At 31.9% G+C, this 23,063-nt stretch overlaps 3 protein-coding genes across 22 annotated transcripts in view; all 3 read left to right on the top strand.

The window, feature by feature from the left end:
* Positions 1–1,395: 1,395 nt before the first annotated feature.
* LOC137829886 (cysteine synthase) lies at positions 1,396–7,027 on the top strand. Of its 2 annotated transcripts, none has more exons than XM_068636904.2 (11): positions 1,396–1,699; positions 1,949–2,006; positions 2,136–2,245; positions 2,350–2,407; positions 3,085–3,351; positions 3,440–3,577; positions 3,675–3,726; positions 5,302–5,381; positions 6,371–6,430; positions 6,573–6,653; positions 6,743–7,027. In XM_068636904.2, exons 2-11 carry the CDS (start codon positions 1,968–1,970, stop codon positions 6,830–6,832), a joined length of 975 nt encoding a protein of 324 aa, XP_068493005.1. In that variant the 5' UTR covers positions 1,396–1,699; positions 1,949–1,967; the 3' UTR covers positions 6,833–7,027. The 2 variants fall into 2 exon arrangements, with proteins under 2 accessions (XP_068493005.1, XP_068493004.1); XM_068636903.2 differs by having other exon boundaries at positions 1,584–1,865.
* A 3,997-nt stretch (positions 7,028–11,024) lies between these two features.
* On the top strand, positions 11,025–19,554 carry LOC137829883 (cysteine synthase). 11 transcript variants are annotated; one of them, XM_068636893.2, is made up of 12 exons: positions 11,041–11,543; positions 11,637–11,729; positions 11,806–11,862; positions 11,949–12,058; positions 12,143–12,200; positions 13,483–13,746; positions 14,016–14,153; positions 14,282–14,333; positions 15,728–15,807; positions 16,633–16,684; positions 16,840–16,920; positions 19,337–19,554. In XM_068636893.2, exons 3-12 carry the CDS (start codon positions 11,824–11,826, stop codon positions 19,348–19,350), a joined length of 888 nt encoding a protein of 295 aa, XP_068492994.1. In that variant the 5' UTR covers positions 11,041–11,543; positions 11,637–11,729; positions 11,806–11,823; the 3' UTR covers positions 19,351–19,554. The 11 variants fall into 11 exon arrangements, with proteins under 11 accessions (XP_090161552.1, XP_068492994.1, XP_068492984.1 ...); XM_068636883.2 differs by having other exon boundaries at positions 16,633–16,692; XM_068636882.2 differs by having other exon boundaries at positions 11,110–11,543; positions 11,637–11,739; positions 11,813–11,862; positions 16,633–16,692.
* A 2,310-nt stretch (positions 19,555–21,864) lies between these two features.
* Positions 21,865–23,063, top strand: part of LOC137829881 (ARM repeat superfamily protein) — a 45,220-nt gene continuing 44,021 nt past the window's right edge. For 7 of the 9 annotated variants that reach the window (XM_068636864.2, XM_068636862.2, XM_068636865.2 and 4 more), the window contains exons 1-2: positions 21,865–22,132; positions 22,656–22,841. In XM_068636864.2, the coding sequence (XP_068492965.2) occupies positions 22,028–22,132; positions 22,656–22,841 (291 nt within the window). In that variant the 5' untranslated portion in view covers positions 21,865–22,027. The remainder of the gene's footprint in view (positions 22,133–22,655; positions 22,842–23,063) is intronic. The other 2 variants (XM_090304398.1, XM_090304397.1) reach the window with 1 other exon arrangement.

The following is a 23,063-nucleotide window of genomic DNA, read 5'->3' as shown; positions in this document are numbered from 1 at the left end:
GAAAACAAAGAACACTCTCAAAGAGAGCACACAAAAAGCTAACAAGGATATCACTTCATAGTGTGAAGAATTACAATGATTTAACACACAATCCAAAAGATTAAACACTTTAATAGCTTGATTAGACGCTTACTATAATTATTGTAATTTCAACAATATCACTTGAACATCTTGAATTGCTTGGCTTGCCCCCTCCTTCTATTTTTCATCTTCAATCCCTTTATTTAGCTTTTGGATAAGTTTGGATTGGTTAAGTTTAGATTTTGTAATATTTTCATGTCTTCATACTTTTGGTGATAAATGCTCAAAATAAAAACTTAAATTTGCAAACTTTCAAAGAAAAATTTGCTTCGAATTTGTTTAAGAAACTATTTTGAAAGTATTTGTAATATGGGTTACCAAAAACAAATTAATACATAATCAAAAAATCTTTTCATTTCAAATAATATGTGATGTAAAAATTAGAATACTTGCAACATTTAAAATAATTTTTAATTAAAAATGTGCTTAAAGTATCATAACATGTTGAAGGAGCTTGTTTGAGTTCATACAAAATTTTGTTCAATTTTAAAACTTGATATGGAAAAGTATAACTTTCAAGAAGTTGTTCTATATAGACTTATTTCTTGATGAAACTATTTAAGAAAACACTTTTAACATCCATCTGATATAACTTTATTTTACTGAATAGAACAAATAACAATAAGATTCATATAGCCTCTAGTTGAGCTACAAGAGAAAACAGTTTTAATATAGTCTATACCTTCCTATTGTAAGTGTCATTTGACTATTAGTCTAGCATTATTTCTTACGACCTTATCTTGTTCATCTAACTTGTTCTTTAACACACACTTAGCTCTCATGATAGCTTTGTTCTTAAGGGTTTTGACAAGTGTCTAGATTATTGTTGTCTAATCTTTTACCTTACATCTCGTAGAAACTCCTTCCTCATTATTTCCTATGTTAGCATCGACATGAATAGTAAAATTGAATTCCTGCTAGACAATTATCTTTCTTCTAGTAATGGACCACACAGATGGCCTCCTGTACTCATCTAAAATTTATTGTTTTACCAATTAATACAAGCCACTAGACTTTTCATTCACAATCTAACAATCATTTTAAATCAGTACAAATCAATCCTCCACACCTTACGTGACCAATACAAAATGTAATATTTAGGGTAGAATAGGAGCTTTGAATATCTTCATTTTTATTTTGAATGTTTTAGGCAAAAAAAAATGTATATTTATGGTATTTTGATTATGGGTAAGTGTTGAAAAAAAATATTCTTCTTTAAAGAGTTAAAGTGTTCGAAAATCCATATTTGTATCATTACTATTATGGGTAAGGATAATTTTGAAATTATTTGAAAAAGGGTGTGCAAAGTTTTTCTTGAGGAAGGAAAAAACTATCTAAGCCAGGAAAAAAACTACCTAGGGAGAAACTCCAGATGTGATGTGTAAAGTCTTTTTTTTCTGCATAATGTTGCAACTTTTGGATCTTAGCGAGAAGACGCCAACACACTGTATTATCATATTCCATTGATATAATAAAAGACAATGAATTGCTTGCCAAAATTTACACCAATCCAAGATATTTCAGTTCTCTGTCTTTTGTGAGTCTGAAACAGTGAACCATCCTTGTATTCAAAGTTTTGCTTCCTGTCACTGAAAACATAAAATTGAAGTTCTACTTGGTAATTTCAATCTCCATATTTTCGTGCTGCGAGTTTTTGGTTCTGATCTTGTACTCAATGATGGGTCAACTGTTATGGTGTTTTCTTTAGTTGGTGGTTCTTGTCTGTGAAAGATTTTCATTGGGTTGTTCATAACATAACTTGTTTAAGGAATCAATAGGCACAGGTTGTCATTGTTGGAGACTAATTATATGACAAGCTAAAATCTTTTCATTTTCTACATGTAATTAGCCTTCGTCTGGCTTGCAGGTGTTCTTGAGTTGATAGCATGGAGCCAAAGTGTGCGATTAAGAAGGATGTCACTGAAGTAGAGCTATTTCTCTGTCCTCCTTTTACTTTCAAACTGATTTATTCTACTCCACCATGTTTGTGGTATTTTCTTTTCCTTTTACATTTTGTTGAAAATTATGAAGTATTTTTTCTGTTCATTGTGCAGTTGATAGGGAATACCCCAATGGTGTATCTGAACAACATTGCGGAAGGATGTGTGGCCCGCATTGCTGCTAAACTGGAGTACATGCAAGCCTGCTGCAGTGTCAAAGATAGGCATGGAATCCCTTGATTTCACAAACTAGAGCTATTTGGATCTGTAAGGTTTTAAGATTTATCTTTGAGGTTTTGTGAATGATAATCTTCTTTTTCTCACTCAGGATTGCATTGAGCATGATTGAGGATGCTGAGAACAAAGGTCTTATTACCCCTGGAAAGGTTAGCTGTGTTAAAGTTCATTTACATATCTGGATTCTGGTGAGGAGATTCTTTGGACAAAACAGCCATGCACTTCTAAACATGGCTTTTATTTGGACAAAATTTTGTGTTGCCTCGGGCATGTGACAAAACAGACATGCACTTCTAAACATGGCTTTTATTTGGACAAAATTGTTTTTTCCAATCACTAAGGGCGTTTTTGATTTCCATTTTAAAAAATGGTTTAGTTTTCGAAGTCCTGCTACCAGAGAGTAGAATGTGGAATTGAGAGAGTTGAACAAGATGAAAATTGAAGATAAGAAAAAAAAGCAAAACATCTCTAGGCTGTTCCGTGTTTTGAAAATATTTCTTAAAACTTAAATAAGATTTGGGAAAGAAACTGATTGCTGAGTAGTGTATAATTGGTTTAGAAAACAGTTTTTAAAACCAAGAGTGAGAAAGGAATCAAACAAGTTCTAAATGTTCTTCTACTTTGGCCTGTAGTAATATTATTTTTGAGTTTTGGGCAACAATGTTTTTCAAATCATAGTAAGGAAACATGGTTTATTGAGATTGTCCAATATTGCTGGCTTATAATGCTGAAGAATTGGCCCTTTCCACACTCCTCAGACAGTTATTATGTTGTTTGTATTGTTGAAGATACTGAATTTAGTATTTTTTTACTGATGGTTGAAAAGACTGTCCTGATCGAGTATACAAGTGGTAACACGGGCATAGGATTGGCATTCATAGCAGCATTGCGGGGCTATAAACTTCAGGTGGCTATGCCATCTTATGTGAGTCTTGAGAGAAGAATTATACTGCGAGCCTTTGGAGCTGAGGTATATCTTACAGACCCAGACAAAGGAATTGCTGGGATTATTGAGAAGGCAGAAGAACTACTAGCCAAGGCGGCTGATGGTGGTTATATTTTCAAACAATTTGAAAATCCTGCCAATCCAAATGTATTCTCATTATTCACTACACATTTCTAGTTTGGTGGTTGCCTTGTATTAAGAAAAATTGCAACTGATTAATTTGCCATTGTTGTAGATTCATTATGAGACAACGGGCCCAGAGATCTGGAGAGACTCAGGAGAGAAAGTTGATGCTTTGGTTGCAGGGATAGGAACTGGTGGAACAATAGCAGGTGCTGGAAAATTCCTCAAGGAGAAAAACCCAGACATCAAGGTAGATTTTTTTATAGAGCATACTTTGCTGGCAGTGATCATGTGATGTGACAAGTTTTCTTATACTAACTTTATAAATTCTTCTTCGTTCCCCCCAGCTGTATGGTGTGGAACCGTCTGAAAGTGCAGTTTTGAATGGAGGAAAGCCAGGTGATTTTACCATCTTTCACCACTTTATTTGATCTGCCTATTCCAAACTGCTTTGGTGAGTCTGCTGTACTGCAGAAAGTCTGTCTCATCTAAAGTGATTTTGCTATAATTTAGCCTCACACTCACATCCAACAACTTCCTTTGTCCACCCTCTCTAATCTCTCTTATATATGTTATTTGGCCCTGCACTCTCACCCAACACCCTCCTTCACCTAACTTTTCTCCCTGGATACTAAATTGGACATCTTCGCCCACTCACAAATCCCTACTTCATCCTCCACACTGCTCCTCTCCTAAACCCTCCAAACACCTACACTAAAAAGATATGCTTGACAAGCACCAATCAAAATATGAGAAAGTGGCTTTAGGCGACTTATTGTTGATCCAAGTCTATGTTTTGAGTTGTGCCATCCCAAAATCTCATCACCATCCACCTTACCTTTCCTGATCACTACATCATTCCTTTGTTTGATTCCATATTGACCATACTGCAGCCACCAACATGCATTTCCATTCCAAATTACCCTTCTTGTACACCTATTAACAATGAGTATTGTTGCAAATGTTGTATCGGATAATCAGAATGTTGCAAATGTTCCTGTACACCTGTACCATTTAACGTAGTAGCATGTCCTTGTTCAACTCTATTTAGAGCAAGTCCCCAAACAAAAAGATGAGCTGCTAGTAACAACGCCTTAATCTTCCAGAACTTTTTTAAAAAACTCCATATTCTCATTTGTAAGATTATCCTGCGACATGATCTAAGCCAACTTTACCGAGAAAGATCTAGATTTCTCTCCCTTCCACCATCTCTCACTGGACTAATACCTAATAGCTCCTGTCTTAATTGCTCCACTCCAAATTCCATTCCTCCATCTTCCCATCTCCTGCACTAAGCCCTCTTTAAGGTTAGAATTCATAAACAACCTCAAATACTTTTTGTCATATGTCTCCTCCCCAGTTCACCTATCAGCTCAAAATTGTATATTTTTGCCACATCCAATCTTTCATGTCATATATCAACCAACTCATCTGATCAGTAGATCCAAACGTCTTCCTTAAATCCCTCAACCACCTAGATTTGTGCCTCATTTTGCATTCCTTTTTAAGACTTATCCAGTTCTTGTATTTAGATTCCAAGACTTGCTTCCACAACCCATTGCTCTCTGTAGCCATCTTCCATTTCCACTTTGCTAACAAAGCTTCATTAAACAATTTTATATCCTTGACTCCTAGGTCTTCTGTTTTCATATTTTATCCCAATGGACCCAGGCTATTCTCCTTCCTTCACTCCCCCAACCTCACATAAACTCTCTCTGGATACGTGTAATCTTTATTATAACCGATACTGACATTTTAAAGAAGGACAAGTAAAAGAGGTATTGAATATTTTAACCTATCAGCTGGACTCAGTTTTCCTATTTATCATTTAACTTTAATTGTAATCTAGATACTAAATGTTTTATTTGTTAAAATGTGTCTTTCCTTCACATGCGTAAATTCTTAAAAAGTTATCTTTAACTAGAGGCTTCTGTTTACTGACTGTTTTTTTTATAATTTGCACAAATTTCAAAGGTAAGCACCTGATCCAAGGACTTGGTGCTGGTATCATTCCCGCCGTTCTGGACGTTAATATCCTAGAGGAAGTTGTTCAGGTAGATCTCAACACTAACACATTGGCATTCAATTTTCAATTTTGGTCCAAAAACTGGCTACTTCCTTTTATATAGATCAATTTTGCTATGAATGCACTTGAATAATGCATGAATATCTATCTAACCATTGAATGACCAAACCATATAATTTGTTTAGTAATGGGTATTGATTGTATTTTTCAAATATTTCATAATGCACTCTACTTAATTGTTATATGCCAAATAATTTTTAAAGGACTAGTAACTTTTTAGTAATACACAGGTTGTTGTCTCCTTGAGAAAATATATTTCTGATCCTTGTTTGAAGAAGATGCTTAAAGTTTTTCAGATTAATTAATCAAACATGGGTAGAAAAACATATACAAGGAAAAAGAATGGATCTTAACTTATCATTTTGTTTCTCTGTATGATAACTGACCAGGAAAAACTCGTTGAGCCAAAGTAGCTCATGAGTTTAGAACGAACGAGCCATCTTAAGTCGAGAAAATAGACTTACTATCTTGTCGAATTAACATTGAGTCATGCACACTCCAAGCGTACTCAGCCTAAATTCAGACCTTCATTGTTTCACATTCTCATATTTGACACTCGAAGTAGTTTCTTGATTTTGCATGCTTGGATGTGTGTCAATTTTGGCAGTCAACATACTTGGCATGTACAAGGAATGCTACCAATATTCTCTCTTTCACTCTTTCTTTAATACTCTCTTTACCATTGACTGATATTTATTGAAATTACAACTTTTGGCGGGTCTTATTTCTAAATCAGAAGAAGATTATTAAATGAGATTGTTATAGATAGTTCTTTCAACATTTTTCTGACATATATTAGCTATTATATGCGATCTATCAATCTTCAATGACAGTGAAGCGTATTAATGCTAGATTTTTTATTCTTGAAACATGCTAAGATTTTAAGCAAATTACACAATGCTTCCTTTTCTAGCTACTTATATTAAGGGATGCTAAACAAGGTTTTATGAACTGCAGATTTCAAGTGAAGAGGCTATTGAAACTGCGAAGTTGCTTGCCTTGAAAGAAGGTTTGCTGGTATGGTAATTTGTGATAGAGCTGTTGCCTTTACTGTAATTTCCATACGGTTCTTCCTGATACATGTGAACCTGTACATTTGTAATTGCAAGTATGCAAATAATTATTTTTCATGTTGATTATATGAACAAATATTTTGCAGATGGGAATTTCATCGGGAGCTGCAGCAGCAGCAGCAATAAAGGTTGGGAAGAGGCCAGAAAATGCAGGAAAGCTCATTGTTGTAAGTTTGTAAATTTCTGAAAATTGCGTAATGTTTGCATTGAATGGAAGATTATTAGTTAATGTCAATGCTTAATCTTTGTCGTGCAGGTGATTTTCCCCAGTTTTGGAGAACGCTACTTATCTTCACCACTGTTTGAATCCATCAGGCAAGAAGCTGAACAAATGACATTTGACTAAGGTGCACAAAATAGCTGAAGTTAGTACTCATCGAGTACATGTTTAGCAAAGTTGTTGGTGTAAAATAAGTGGATGAACCCCTGGATTGAAAACAGAATCAAAATAAGCCCAACGACACTTATATGAGGTTTCAAAGGTTGTTTTGAGATCATCTAAGTACAATCAAAATAATCACAGGTTAACTTTTATGCATCAGTTTTAAAAAAATTGTACTCTCAACTCAACCAATCAGAAATCATAGTAAGTATAACAATGTAGAAATCTATTATTATACTATCAGTATATACACTATTTACTCTACTCAAATGCTTTTAAAAAGTAAGGCCAAATAAGTTAAAACCAAAAACCAAATTCTTTCTACCAGAGCTTTAATTAGAAAACCATAAACATTAGCAATGTTAGTTATTGTGAGTTTGGAATTTTAACCCAAGCAAAAACAGTTTACTAGTGGTTTACGTATGTTAGAAAAATCCAAGTGTGATCAGAGAAAGTTGAACAATATATAAGAAAAAAAACTTATATATTCATTAAATTAAGGTTTTTGATGGGATGTGTTGTTGATACCTCATGGAATTTTACTTGGATCTTATTCTTGTGGCATCTATAATGTCCTTGTTGATCAATCTGTGTCAAATTCCAAAACAAAGTCTTGGCTCTTCATATGGCTGACCACACAACATGCAAGTTGAGGTTTGATTTTATGTCCTTAGGGTATGAATAGGGTCATAGAAAAGGTAGCAATCTCAAACTTTACATCAAACTGCAGGATATTTTGCACAAACGAACTTCTTTTCCATCCATTAGCAGTTACTCAGCGTTTTTTTGTGTGTTTTTGGAAGAGCAAAAAGCTCTTGTATGGGCAACTATTTTCACGTCTATAAAATGTTTGGTCGACAATAAATTAGAAAAAAAATATCTTATTTTTTAAATTCAAAATAATTAAATGTTATGAAGAGGCTTACATTAGTGCATCTATCAAAATTCGTACACAAACTTAGAATTGAAATGACGGACAAATGAAATGTTATGTTCTTTTTTCCAAACAACTCTTTGAGATGGCTTGCGTAGATGAACACGAGTGTTATTGATTTCCTTATTTCTCATAAACTAGAACACCTTCCCAAGTCATGCTTGAATAAATAAACAAATAAAATGATAAAATAGAGTAAAATGAATTTTTCTTCATTTTGAAATTAAAAAACTTCAAAACTATTTGAATTTGTTCACTTATAGAACTTAGAAGACTATTCTACTCTTAAATGGTCTTCAAATCATCTTGATCAAATACTTCACGGGTTTTTTAGTATTCTGGAATGTTCTTAATAAAAGTGAAAAATATACATGCAAAAAAAATTCTACCATTTAAGTCATTGTTTTGTTCAAAGTAGTAAAACAATAGAAAAAAAAAAATTCATGAGATTATGTTTATATATTTATAGAATTTGTCAAGAGTATAGTGAACATGTATTATCTTATTTTTTTTAAATAATTATTGTTCACGTTAAAATTCGAGGTCGGAGAATTAAGGTGGTCTCCGAAATAATCTTCTGCAGTTGTAGTTATGAGTTGCTTTGAAATTATAATGGGATGAGGGGAGTTCCACTTATTAACAAAACTTCGACGATCAAGTTAGGAAAAATATAAATATTAGTGTAGTGTATCTATATAGCATAGAATCATGCTTAACTTAGTTGGAGATTCATTGTCATTTTCTAATGTTTTTCGATCCCTCTTTCTTTTGAAAAATTTTAACAAAACTTTCTCAACTACCTTTTAAATCCCTAACTATTCAAAGGTGGAGACATGTATTTAAAATGAACAAGTAAATAAAGAGACTTAAATATAATAAATAATATACGTTTTCACGAAAACATTAATTATTATATTCGATTCATATTAACTATCAGATTCTACTCATAATGATCGAATTTAATCCGATCTTAACTGAACAATATAATTACTGATCATGCAAATTGATTAAATTATTTAATTAACCTTCTTAATGTTAAGATTCATTATTATTTTCTCTAAAAGTATTAAGGACTAACTATGCTAGCCTATATTATACCTCTATTCGCCCATAACGTTTACTTCGAAAACTTTAAACGAAATGAACCACCATTAAAATTACTCAATACATACAATTAAAGTTAAATTTGTTTTATTATTTTTCTTGTGTTCTTTTATGATATAGCTCTCCTTTAGCAATTTTATCAAACCTTAATGATTATTCATTAAAAAAATATAATTTTAGTAAAGACGCCTTTTCTTTTAAAAAAGCATTCTAAAAAATGAAAATAAAAATCGTGGGTCCATTTTTCCCATATCCACAAAAAAAATGCTAAAAAATAGACCTCCACTATTCTTGTTAAAGAAAAGACATTTAAATGGAAATGGAAAAGACCCTTTCAGTTTTTATATTTTTCTATGTCCATTCAGAATTGGAGATATCATCCGAGAGAGTCCCCAAATCTATTTATTACAAGAATATGCCTCTTCACGTTGGTCGTCTAATTCAAACAAATAAGGTTTGGCTAACCATTATATATAATAATAATAATAATAATAATAATAATAATAATAATAATAATAATAATAATAAAAAAAAAAAAAAAAAAAAAAAATAATAATAGTAATAATAATAATAATAATAATAATAATAATATGATGTGTGTGTGTGTATGATGATGAGATATTTCCTTTTTAGATTGTTGAGAATTATGCAAATATTATTTTGGTCCACATGTTTTTCGTGGCGTTATTTGGATACGCATCACTTTCCTGCGCTAATGGTAATTAAGTGTGATTTTGGATAAATTTAAGTATGATTAGTAAGTTCTTTTGATAGAAAGTTTTATTGTATTTACACAAAATTTTAGGTCCAAAAAACATGAAATTTACCTCGGATAGGTGTACAATGAAGTTGATAATAGAATAATCACATTTAACATATGATTTGTTTGGAATCCAAAAGACAAAATTATATCGATATGCTAGTTTTTACTTAAAAATAAGAGTATGAATCATGTCTTTCTAGGGTGGTTATGATGAGAGAAGAAGAGAGGATAATACAGAAAAAATAAATTAAAAAGGCATACATAACTAAAAACAAAATGAAATATTTAGTAATTTAATGAAATACAAATATATAATTAAAAGGTGGAGAAAATATTTTAAAAATTATATAATTTGTTTAATTTCATAGAAAAAAATGAAAAAAAATAATAAAAATACTAAAAAATATTAGAACCATACTTTAAAACTATTTGTTTTTTATTCTTTCATCAAAAATGTATACATGTTATTAATCATTTTGTAAGGGTGATAACGCGAAACAGACTGACTTGCAACAAACTATAAAAAATGTGAAGTGAACTCATTATTTTAGCCTGTTAATATGTTTAGATTTCTTCTTGCACCCCATCAATTCTAGATTTTAAATTCCAAAAGTAAAAATAGTTGTTCTAGATACTGTAAGATAAAATATTTGTTCCAAGAAGGTTATTACGAAATATATATTTTTTTTCTCTCATAAATTTCCCTTTTTGGAGTTGACTTTTATGTTATTGAAATGAAATTCTGATATTGATGATGTGTAAGAAGAAATTTGATGCGTGAAGAAACACTCTAATAAAAAAATACAAAATTGATTCATCCAATTTTGTTTTCTATATATATTACAAACACATTAATATTTTTTTTAATAAAATTTTAGTATTTTATGTGGTGCAGATTATCCCTTATACGAAACTACTCAATAGATCAACTCATATTGCTTAAGTAAAACGGGTTAACTCGACTTATATTTTGTCAGAAAAATCAATAGATTTGATTACATTATTTAACCGGACGGACCAACTTAACTTACATTTTGTGATTGAATACACGGACGGGCAAACATGGAGCCGCATTGTCATTCCTATATTTTGCTCCCATCTTGGTTTGTGGGATTTACTAAATAGACTGCAATTAAATGGGCCACTAAAAGTTTGAAAGTCACATAATTAAAAAGCTAAACCAAACATCAAGTAAGAAAATCACATAATTAAAAAGCTAAACCAAACATCGAAGGGACGTAAGCCAAGTGGCAAGAAGGAGCCGTTATTAATGTTGTTGTCGTGTTGGTTTCCACAACGCAACGCAACTCCTGTGCTTGCAAGACAAAGAAAAGATTATCTTTCAAGTACATATTGGATTCTTCTTGTGCCAATGATATTTGTTTTAGAAAGGAAAGCTCCAAAGAACAATACAAAAACTACTTTTTGGTATCACGGTGGTGGTGCAATTATTGTGTGTATCACTAACATAAAACACCTCTTTATGATGTTACTCTCCTTCTGCAACTTGTTCAATTGTTGCTGCAATTTCTTGCTTTTCGGAATTTCTGCTTGGGTCATCTATCATCAGAACAACGCTTTTAATTAGGTTCAGATTAAGGACGTAACAATTGAATTGTGCCGTATGAAGCCAAAGCAAGAATGTTAAATTAGTTTTACAAAGCAGGTCCTATGCCACTCTTTCGAGGCTTTTTTGTAGCCACTAAAATAATCCTTATCCGAAACAACAACGTATGTAGCCATGTCCATGAGAACCAGTGTTCCTCCTATTAATAAAACCAAGATAAACTATTTTAATGAACAAGTTGTCCCACTCTGCCCAAACCCCGAAGAGATCGTTGCTTTTGTATTTTCTTGCATTGTGCAGTTGCTTTGTACGTACACAAACAATGAATTCTTTATTGTTTTCTTGAAAATGATTGGCTCATTATACCAAACCAATGTTCTCTGAGAACGCACTTTGACAGGGTTCTTCATAAATTGTAAAGCGAGCCAAACAAGCACAGATAATCATTCTTATTCAATTTTCCACACACCCCTTTGGTGAACAATCATATACGGTCATTAGAGGTCCTACTTAAATATCTCTTTGTCTTTTCATTTGTTCTCTTAACTAAAGCTCTTTAACTGGTTCAGCTTGCAGACCTTCTTGACATGGAGCCACAGTGTGCAATCAAGAAAGATGCCACGGAAGTAATATATTCTGTCAATCTTTTACAATCTTAGCTATTCTTTCATGCTTTAATTTGTAGTGTTTTTATGGAATCTTTCTTGTGCAGCTAATAGGTAATACCCCAATGGTATATCTGAACAACATAGTGGAGGGGTGTGTAGCTCGCATTGCTGCTAAGTTAGAGTCCATGCAACCCTGCTTCAGTATCAAAGATAGGCATGGCATGACACTATTTTACAAACTGCAATTGGAATTTCAGTTTCAGAAATTTTAATTATGATATTCTTTTATTGCACTCAGGACAGCATTTAGCATGATCAAAGATGCTGAGGAAAAAGGCCTCATTACCCCGGGAAAGGTGAGTGAGTCACTGATATATAGAGTTTAGGCATGAACTTGGATCCTCTCCTTCCAACTGCAACATCAACTCTTAATTCATCGGTTCTTGCTGGGGAGGATCCATGTTAAACCTATCTACATGTTTGTTTTTTTCCTTGGTGGTGGTGGGTGTTTAAAATTTAAGGAGAAGCTTTCATACACACCAAGTTTTTAAAACCAACCAAGTTGTTCTGACAGAAGTGATCGCAGTACAAGATATTCCTTGAGACAGTTTTTGTTTTTAGTTAAGATATATTAAAAATTACAAAACTATGACCTAACTAATAAATAATTTTTATAATATTTATAATTTTTAATAAAATTTAATCAATTACAAATATATATGTCCAAAGTGCAACATGTTAAATTGATAAAAAAAATATCAAATCGATGAACAATTTTTATCCTTATTTCTAACATTAAACTGAATCAAGTCGAAACCTCATAAAATCTAATAGTATTATTGACCCCTACCAAACTCTATTGGAGTGGTATTTTTTAACGTGTTTATAATGATGAAATGGAATATCAAGCTAAAGACGTTTTAGTTATGTTAAATTGTAAATTTATGACATCAACAATGTGGGACTAATTAACTACAAATGGTCTTATTTTACTATTTTTATTTTTAGAAGAAGTTTGTAACGCATTTACTACTTCAAACAATTAGTTAGAAAATTATATATATATATATATATATGTATATAGAAATAACCATGTGTATGATGTTGGTTGTGCATGTGACTCTAGATTCTTCAATGTGATTAAGTTACAGTTGTTTTACTGCTTATGATTAAATAAAAATTATTTTGTTAGGACTGCTTGAAACTCAGAACAGTTATTAAATATACAACATAATTTCAAAATATTTTTATTAGTTATGAAGTAAACACAATTTAAAATTTAAAAATCTAAATATTTTAAGAAGTTACTAAAACTAACTGTAATAACTAAAATATAAACAAATCCAAAAAACGCTAAATGGTCCTATATTATTAGAATGCCATCAATCTGTGTATTACAGATTAAATTCTTGTAAATAAAAAAATTAATATTACAAGGTGACTGAAGGAGATAAATGAGTACCTTCAATGAGAGGTGCGAGAGCCTCGTCTAGGGTCTGATATGGCCTTTACTTGGGCAATAATCTATTTCAAATTCGGTTCCATCATTCCATCATACGCTCTTCAAGTACTTATTTTGATGTTTTATTGCTGAGTTTTTGTTTTTTGTTTTCCTGATTGTGATGGTTGAAAACGAAGAGTGTTCTTGTGGAGGCTACAAGTGGGAACACGGGCATTGGAATGGCATTCGTAGCAACTTTGAAGGGCTACAAGGTAATAGTGGCAATGCCAGCTTCGGTGAGTCTGGAGAGAAAAATTGTGCTTCTGGCCTTCGGAGCAGAGGTGCATCTCACAGACCCTGCCAAAGGAACCGATGAAGTTCTTAGGAAGGCGGAGGAGATAATGAATACCACCCCCGGCAGTTACATGCTCCGCCAGATTGATAATCCTGCCAATCCAAAGGTACCATCTATTCCATATTCACACCTATATATATATATATATTTGATTTTAACCTAGTATCAGTATTGCGTATAGGAAACTGAAACTCGCATGATAATTTTGGTGAAATGTTGAATTCGAAAAATACTTTTTTCCTCTCACAATTCTTGTAGGAATCCAACACAATTTAAAACAAAAAAAAACTTCTAAAAACTCAAATTTATTGATTATACTTGTTTTTATTGTGTGTGCTACATTGATTGTGTATTAATGATTGTTCTGAATTATAGGTTCATTATGAGAGTACTGGGCCTGAGATATGGAGAGACTCGGGAGGGAAAGTTGATGCTTTGGTTGCAGGGGTAGGAACAGGGGGTACAATAACGGGTGCTGGCAGATTTCTCAAGGAGAGAAACCCCAATGTCAAGGTGGATTTGTTTACCATTTTACCCTACCCGCCATGCTTTCAATAAAATAGGTATTAAGGAACCAAATCTTCCTTTTATGCTAACTTCACGTTTGAATTGCTGTTTTGGTTTTGGTTGTTTTGGTCCAGTTGTACGGCGTAGAACCAGTTGAAAGTGCAGTTCTTAGTGGAGGACCGCCAGGTAATTTTACCACTATACATATGCTCTCATTCTTTTTTATCTTTTCATTCAGTCTGTGTTTATTCTACAAACAAAGCTAGTTAGGACATATAATTAAAAGATATGTGGATTTTATTATAATTCTAGGCATTATATTTTTCATTGATGGTCATAAAAAAACATAAATCATCCAAATATAATTGTAATAATCTATCAAGACAATGTGTAATATCAAACACATTTATGTTTCCTAAGATACAATTGATTCAACTCAATCCAATTTACACAAGCTTGAATTGGGTTCAATAGATTGGCAATCTACTACTGAGTTAGAAATTAGGCTTTATTACGCTGAATCATCAAAATTTGTTAAAAAAGTAAATAAAAAGGTTAAAAAACAAATTGGGTTAACCCACCAAATAAATAAAAATATAAAAAACAAAAAACTATATATACATTAAAAATAAAACAAACTAAAAAAATAATTGTGATAACATGATAAATTTTCTAATATCTCTATTTGAGAATTAAAAAATAGAAAAACAAAATTTCAATCTAATGAGTCAACTACAATTCGAAAGATTTGGTCTTGTCACTCAATCTAACACATTTTAGATGAGTCGACTTGTTTAACACATTGAATTCAACCTGTATTAACATTCATTCCTAAAATATTAAAACTAAAAAGCTAGTTCACTAACACCAATAAATCTAGCATTATATATAAGTCTTTGTGGGTTATAATAAATAGAAGATTTTTATTTATTTAAAGAAAAGAAAGTCCATACAATGAATTTTGACCTAAGTTGCCTTCATCTAGCTCAAAAGGCATGTTGGATTTGGTTGAACCCATTTTAAAACTCAATTAAAAAATTTAATCCACCCTTTTTAAGAATATTTAATGTATTATTTTTATCCTTATAAATCTTTAAATTATATTCTCGTTTCTCTTATTTTAAATACTGTTTTCCTTTCCACTCCTCTGCTCTCTGTTATGCCAGATACTCGGTATTCTGGAGGAAGAAAAAATTCTGTATGTGCTGCAAACACTGTTATTGTAGTATATAATTTAATATCATATATAAATATTTAAGCAGTATGGTTATTTACGGACCCTAACACACCATATTTGTGCAATGGAGACGTTGAACCCATAATTTAGCTTAAGGTGAATTGGATTATAAATTATACAATAGGGTAAAAAACAGTCCTTTGCTGTGCATACAAGGCTTCAAAAACGGACTATTTCGACTTCAATCTAATCTAGCTGCTAAATGTTTGTTATTAATTGACTTGTAAACATTTTCATTCAGATGCATATATCAACTCATAAATTGTTCTTTCAGCTCTAGTAAGACCTCAAACAACAATATGAGACCGTTTACTGACTTTTCTATAAATCTGTACACATTCAGGTGATCACCTAATCCAAGGGATTGGTAATGGTCTCATTCCGAATGTACTGGATGTTAATCTCTTAGATGAAGTCATCCAGGTAGATCACAACTCCTTTCATTTTGCTGCAATCTCTCGATCTATCTCTTAAGCCAGAGTGTAGCCACTATCTGTTATTTTTGTTTTTGCAGATAATCTAAATATTTTAAATTGACTTAAATCCCAGTAATTTTAAAACGGCTGGCATTATTTTTTAGGCTATAGTTTCTTTTCTACCGGGATATATGATCATGAATAGGAATAAAAAAAAAAGTTGTGTATATATATGAGGAAAAAATCAGAAAACGGTTTTTATTTTGTTACTTTTGTCTCGTAATCTTAACCCAAAAGGGCAAGATCCAAGTCAAAGCAATATGCACTTGTGGAGCCATTTTTAATCATTTTTCTTTTAATTTTTATACTTAATGCTCTTCAATATGCTAGTTATATAATGATTGTACTGAGCTTACTAGACTTCGTGCATACTATCCCAATCTCTCACCACTAATCTGGTCCTGGCCATTTCAAAGTGAGACATACTGATTCTGGAGCTATGATTCATAAAACATGTTTATATTTTATAAGAATATATGAATTGATATGCGTGAAAAAATAGGAGAATTACCACTGAATGGCTAGCAAAAAAATCCTCTCTGCCTTGTGCATTTACAAGCAAAAGAATCACAAAACAGAGCTTTAAAAGCAAACTTGGATCTGGCCTTTTTTATACAAATCTTGGGCTTGCTATACAAACTTTCCTAGTATAGACTAAGACACAATGATATACAATTAGTATAAGCACGTTACATGTGTAATGTTTGCTTAGCTAGCTGCTATTACAATGCATTCTGTCAAGACTAACAATAACAAGGTCTGTAAACTGCAGATATCAAGTGAAGAAGCAATAGAAACTGCTAAGCTGCTTGCATTAAAAGAAGGTTTGTTGGTATGACAATGATAATTTGTGGCTCTTATTGAATTCACAGTAGTTTCTATATGGATATTCCTGTAAAATGCGAACTCTATTCTTCTCTAATTCCAATTATTCAAATTGTTGGTTTTCATGCTGATGATATTATTACTTCTTTTGCAGATGGGAATTTCATCAGGTGCCGCAGCAGCCGCTGCAATAAAATTGGGGAAGAGACTAGAAAATGCCGGAAAACTCATCGTTGTGAGTTTTAATCTTTGACAAGTTGATTTATTTAACAGGAATTATGAGATTATTATACTCTAAAAAATTTCCTCTAAATACGGATCGGTAATGAAAGATGTCTGAAGAAACAAAATAGAAGAGAGGTGATGGGAGTGAGAGGGCACTTGACCATGAGGAAAGTATGTAAAGGAATTCGGTTGAGGTTTATGGGAATGTGCCAACTCTGAAGAACATTTGCACTTCTGATAATTAGGGATGAATCATGAATGAATTGATTTCATTGCATTAACACTGAAAATTTCAAATTTGTACGAGATATATATGGAAGAATATTTTTTAGAATTCGGAAGAAAGAATGTCCTAATCGATAATGATAAAGGAGGGTATTGTTAGTCGTCATGTAATCGTATACGAAGGAGTGAGAGGGAAAGGCTCCTCCTGTTGGGCAGATTTAGATTTTCTAGACAAATAAATTCGTTACATTCTCGAACATATCCAGTTGTCCTCCTCGAATTCCTCTCCTGAAAAACAACTATTGTTGTGAAAAACGAGATTACATGACAAATCTTGAGTAAGTTTCTGTATACAAAATTTGGTGGATAATTTTAGAACATGAAGAACTTTTTCAAGATTATTGATGGAATTAACTGAATACTTCTCTGAGCTGCTGCAGTTATAAAAATTCTATGTGTTATGTCAATTTTCTTATTGATGGGCTATAGGGTATAGGCGGAGAAGTTTTAGTTAAGGTTGTCATATTGTTAGTGACTCTAAAGTCTAGGATCCAATAATGTTAAGGGATGTTCTGATACATTTAATCCAGAAGAAAATGAAAGCTTAGTTGCGTATGGCACAGAATACATACACGTAGGTTTTCTAGTTTACTTAGGAAGACTCTAATATTTTTTCTACGAGTCTACTTCCTCTTAGTTGAGAAAGACAAATTTGTTCTCTTCCCCTGTTCTCACTCAACATGGAGGCTTTTCCATAAAGTCTGTACCACTTCTCCCTAGTATAGCAAGGCTTATTGCATTAGGTACTAGTACAACATGGACAACCACCCTTCTTCTCCACATTTGTCAATCTTCATGTCTTCTATTTCATGACCATGACCATAGTCTAATTTCCAGTGGTCAAAGACCATAACTAAGGTTTTCAGTTTTCAGTGTCGGAAAATCTAACATTTGACTCCTACTCTTCACTTAGTACAACAGCCACTGCTTCATTAAAGGTTTTTCGCTCTTGTTTTGCTAATATTTGGATCCTGACTTGATCAAATTTAGGATTCAAGCCAACTAGGTGTTCATGGACTCTGTGTAGCCTCCTAATAAAACTTCTTTATAACTGTTGCATCGTTAGAACATTTGATCTTTATTGGTCCAGTTCCATCCATACTTATATCGATAAGGCTAACTTAGAATATATATAAGTGAGAACAATCTCATCTTATATAAAGTTGGTTTTGTAAGAATGAATTAAGTTTAAACTTACTTTCTAATACAAACCGACTTAAGCTGTTAGTTTACTCGGTTCGTCCCTGCTTTGCTGCCAAAGTCTTTACGTTTACTTCATATGGAAGTGACACTGCTTTGTAGAATTCCAGGATTTTGCGGTCTGTATCATGATCATTGAGTCTTCCTCGTCCCATGTATTAAACTTAAGACCCTTTTATTAGGTTTTTCCTCTGTTTGGTGATTCAACTTTTCCTTTCTTTTCAGCACTGTGGCCCACTTCGGATAACTGTTTCCATTCAACTTATATGTTGAATGAATGTTATTGGCCAGGTTCTTGGGTCCAGTCACCTCTGTTTCAGGAGTGGGTTGGATTCACAAATTCTTCTCCCCTTTACATTATAGGGACAGAAAAGCAAGATAAACACAAGAAAACGGAGCTATGCAAACAAAGGACTGTTAATTAAAAGATAAACACTAGAAAAAAAAGACTCTTCAAACAGGTAGAGAAAAACCAGAATAGCAAAGAATTATGCAATTCAAGGTACAAAGCGATGTAGGCTGCTGCTATTCTAGGGCTACAATCTGGCAAATAGAACCTCCAAAATCGGGAAGCTCTGACACCTTCTGGAAAATAAAGGTTCAATGAATTGATTTCATTGCATTAACACTGAATAATCCCTTAGTTCATGAGATTTCCCTAATTCCTAGTCATGCAAATCTTTTCTTAAAATACCACACGATTTCCCACATGCACAGAATAGAAAGGGGAGGTCATGGTTTATAGCCTGTAGTTTGGACTATAATCAAGCTAATTTATTGAAACGATTGATCAAGATAAGGATGTGAAGATTAATCTTACGAAAATACTGTCACTGAATGTTTGAAACTGTGTGAATTTGTGATTATTCTTCCTTGTGGTAAAAGAGATTTTTGCTTATGCTAAATCATGTCTTTTCACATTTGCTCCCGTTTCTGTGCAGGTGGTATTTCCTAGTTATGGAGAGCGTTATTTATCATCACCATTGTTCGAATCCATTAGGCATGAAGCTGAACAAATGACATTCCATTAAGATAGTCCTATGTATTTCTGCTCTCTGAATTTTACGATATCAGAGTGTTTTTTTTTTGTCTAATGATCCCCTGTTCAGGAGGATCCACTTGTTTGACTTCAATAATGCATACGAATTTTGCATAGAAATCTCCGTGTTTAACTTAACACGCTTTTAAAAGGAATAAAAAAATTAACAAATGTTTAACGAGTTGAGATATTTTTAAAAAGGCTCGTTTTGAAAAATGAAGAGTCGTTTATAACATAAAATAAATTATTTATTTATAATATAAAGGGAAAAGAGTACCTATTCTTTTAAAAAAATTAAATACACACGTTAAATTTTATTTTTATCCTAATAATATGCATTTTTTAGAGAGTGATTTATACGCTTTAACTTCTTTACTAGGAAACATAAGAAACTTATTCTAATTGATTTTAAAATTTCACTTATTTTACAAATAAATCTTTATTTTTTTTATCTTAATTAATTCTTAAAATTTATCCAATTTATAAGTAGCTTTTTATACAAAATTGGAGTCAAACTATTATTAACTTATTTTAAACCATAGTTGTTTATAATTTTTGTTTTTATAAATCACTTCACAGTAAAAATTAGAACTAATTTTTTTATAAATTATATTAGTTTTATTTACCCCCCTTTATTTTGTTACTATCTTTTTTCTAAATTTATATCTTTATTGTATCTTAATATATAAGAAAAAAATTGTAACGAGAAAATTATAAAATATTAGTTAGTTAGTTATTGATATTTAAGAACAAATACTTACCTCTAACTCAATATAAATAACTATTTTTAATAAATAAATAAATATATATAATGCAATTAATTCAATATGACAATTTTAAAAACTAATAAAGTTTAAGAATTACTTAGAAATGTGTAACAAAAATAAGTAGAACAAAATTAAGTTTACGAATGAAATAAAATTCAAAGATAATCTGATTATACTTAAAAAATTGTGAAATTAACGTAGAACCCCTTATTTTCCAGAATAAATACATTAAAAATTACAAATACGTTAATCTCAAGATAAATTTATTTGTTAATTAATTTATTTTTTGAAAAAGATATAGGGTGTATATTCTCCAACATAATATATTTCATCTTTTCATAAATATATTTATAAAATATATTTTCAGATCATGCAATACAAATTACATTTCTAAAATATATTTTGCATAATTTATAATATATTTATAGATTATGCAATTCATAATGTATTTTCAAGTGCAAAATATAATACATTTTCGATTTGTAAAATGTAGAATGTTTCCAATCCATGGACAATTTGAACTTCTCTTGCACTTATGGAGATGTAAAAGGAAACTATAGGACGCTGAAAGAAAGAGCCCCATGTTTATTGATGGGTAACGAACTTCAAACTTGCATTATCTTAATGTTTTGGCAATTTCTTTTAACATTCCCATATTTTTGTTTCGCATCTTCATAGGTGTGGTTAAAAACATTTTTAATGGCATAATCTAGAAATTTACGGAAGTATATAATTAAGAATTCAAAATTATAGTATGGATTACATAATCTTAAAATATATTATGGATTACACAGTCTGAAAATGTATTTTAGATCCAAAAATATATTGTGAATTATACAATTTGAAATGCATTCTGAATTGTAAAATCTATAATGAAAATTTTAGAATGTATAATTGAAAATCAAGAATATTTTTTTTTATTTGGAAATGCATTTTCAACTATGTAATTTGAAATACATTTTCATATTGCATAATTTGGAATGTAATTTTATATTTAGAAATATATTCCAAATTGCATAATGTAGAACATGTTTATAAGTTTTGCAATTTAAAAATCTAAATTAGACTTTTTTTTAATGAAATTTTATGAAAAAATGACATTTTTTTTCACCCGTACTTTTCATGTACACCCCATGTGGTGGTTAAAAGATTAAATTACCCTATTGTTATTGCCATCTGTTTGCTATTGTTGCTACTATTATCCATGTGTTATGTCATGGATGAACTCAAGAAAGAAAACGTTTTGGATTGTATAATCTAAAAGTCATTTTTTACATACAAAACTTCAAATTGTATAATTCTGAAGACACTTATGGATTGTGCAATCTAAAAAAATTTTTTCATGTAAAAAATGACTTTTGTATTACATAATTCGGAGGTAAAAAAACTTTTATATTCATGCAAAAAAATGACTTCTGAGTGTGATCTGGAAGTAAAAAATGACATCCAAATTGTATGATCTAAAGTAAAAGAAAAATTTGTATTACACAACCTGAAAGTAAAAATTGCCTTATCAATTGCAAATTTGAGAAGTCATTTTTTCAAGGACAATGTAGAAATTTTCATATTTGTAAGAGTGCAGGAAAAAATATTGGGGTACAAAAAGAAACCCCAAGAAACCATGGGGGTGGATATAGAAATAGCCCAAAAGTTAATAATTCTTGCATCGATCCATGTCCTTCACACGTGTGAATTGCTGCGTAGCTGATCTATGCCTCCCTCCCGGGCTCAAGATCTACGAGCACCATTTCCTTTCCCGTATGGTGAAACTTCATAACAACAGATTACAGTGACGAGAGTCTTCACTCCATCGACGAACATCCGAGATGGCTTTCATGGCGGTCTTGGAGTCCGACCTCCGCGCTCTCTCCGCCGAAGCCCGCCGTCGTTATCCCGCCGTCAAAGACGGCGCAGAACACGCCATCCTCAAGGTTACTCTTCGCTGCTTATGTTTTCGTTTCGCATTAGTGATTTTGAATTACATTTGGTTTGAGCTCTTTGTGACCTCCGAAACTCTGCTGCATTGCGATTCGATTTTGCAAATAGGAAGGTTGTGCTGTGCTGTGGTGTTTCGTTGTTTTAGGAGCTGATTTTAAAGGAAGAAAATGTGACTGTATGGATTTCAATTTTAAGCTTCCATTTGTCAGCTAGTAGATCATCACAATTATTGAAATGGATTGACTGGATTGAATTGTTGGATTCTGTTTGAAGTAACCTCAATGTTTTTTTTATTTTTTATTTTTCATGATGCTAGAATCAATATTTAAGAAGCTTTAGCTGCGGAAAGTTCTTTGACAATGTTCCGAATTGACTCTGTTAGATGTAGAAGTGTAATAATACTGATAATAAGCAATTTCCGAAGGAGACCTGTATGGGCGTTTTGTTCAATTTATCTTCTAGATAAAAAAATGGCAATTATATGAAGTCTTTACATTTCTTATTATTCACTTGCAGCTTCGTACTTTGTCAAGTCCTAGTGAAATTGCACATAATGAGGATATATTACGCATATTTTTGATGGCGTGTGAGGTCCGAACAGTCAAGCTTAGCATCATTGGACTTTCGTGTCTTCAGAAACTGATATCCCATGATGCTGTTTCTCCATCCGCCCTGAGCGAGATTTTATCTACCCTGAAAGATGTAAGTTTATTTAGATAAGCAGGTGAATCATATGATGGTTTAAAAACATTCAGCTGGTCCTTACTTTTGACTCTACTCTTTGGAAATATTCGATTGTATCACAATGTCTGTTTTGCGTCGCCTTGCTATGTTTGGATACGGTGTTTTTCAAATCTTGTTATTTATTTAAATTTTATGTTTAGGTTTAATTTTGTAGATTTATGTCAGAGCTAGTACATTATA

This window comes from Phaseolus vulgaris, chromosome 7 (assembly GCF_051622355.1).
Source record: "Phaseolus vulgaris cultivar YP4 chromosome 7, ASM5162235v1, whole genome shotgun sequence".
In the NCBI taxonomy this organism is placed as follows: Eukaryota; Viridiplantae; Streptophyta; class Magnoliopsida; order Fabales; family Fabaceae; genus Phaseolus; species Phaseolus vulgaris.
The sequence above is the reverse complement of the archived record's forward strand: the minus strand, read 5'-3'. Positions and strand labels throughout refer to the sequence as shown.

Excerpts from the sequence above, each read along its gene's own strand:
- LOC137829886 (XM_068636904.2), top strand. The coding sequence starts at position 1,968 with ATGGAGCCAAAGTGTGCGATTAAGAAGGATGTCACTGAA. Across the intron at positions 2,007-2,135 it reads TTAAGAAGGATGTCACTGAA|TTGATAGGGAATACCCCAAT; the intron begins GTAGAGCTATTT and ends TTCATTGTGCAG. Across the intron at positions 3,578-3,674 it reads AGAAAAACCCAGACATCAAG|CTGTATGGTGTGGAACCGTC; the intron begins GTAGATTTTTTT and ends CGTTCCCCCCAG.
- LOC137829883 (XM_090305426.1), top strand. The coding sequence starts at position 11,824 with ATGGAGCCACAGTGTGCAATCAAGAAAGATGCCACGGAA. Across the intron at positions 13,747-14,015 it reads ATAATCCTGCCAATCCAAAG|GTTCATTATGAGAGTACTGG; the intron begins GTACCATCTATT and ends TCTGAATTATAG. Across the intron at positions 16,693-16,839 it reads CATTAAAAGAAGGTTTGTTG|ATGGGAATTTCATCAGGTGC; the intron begins GTATGACAATGA and ends CTTCTTTTGCAG.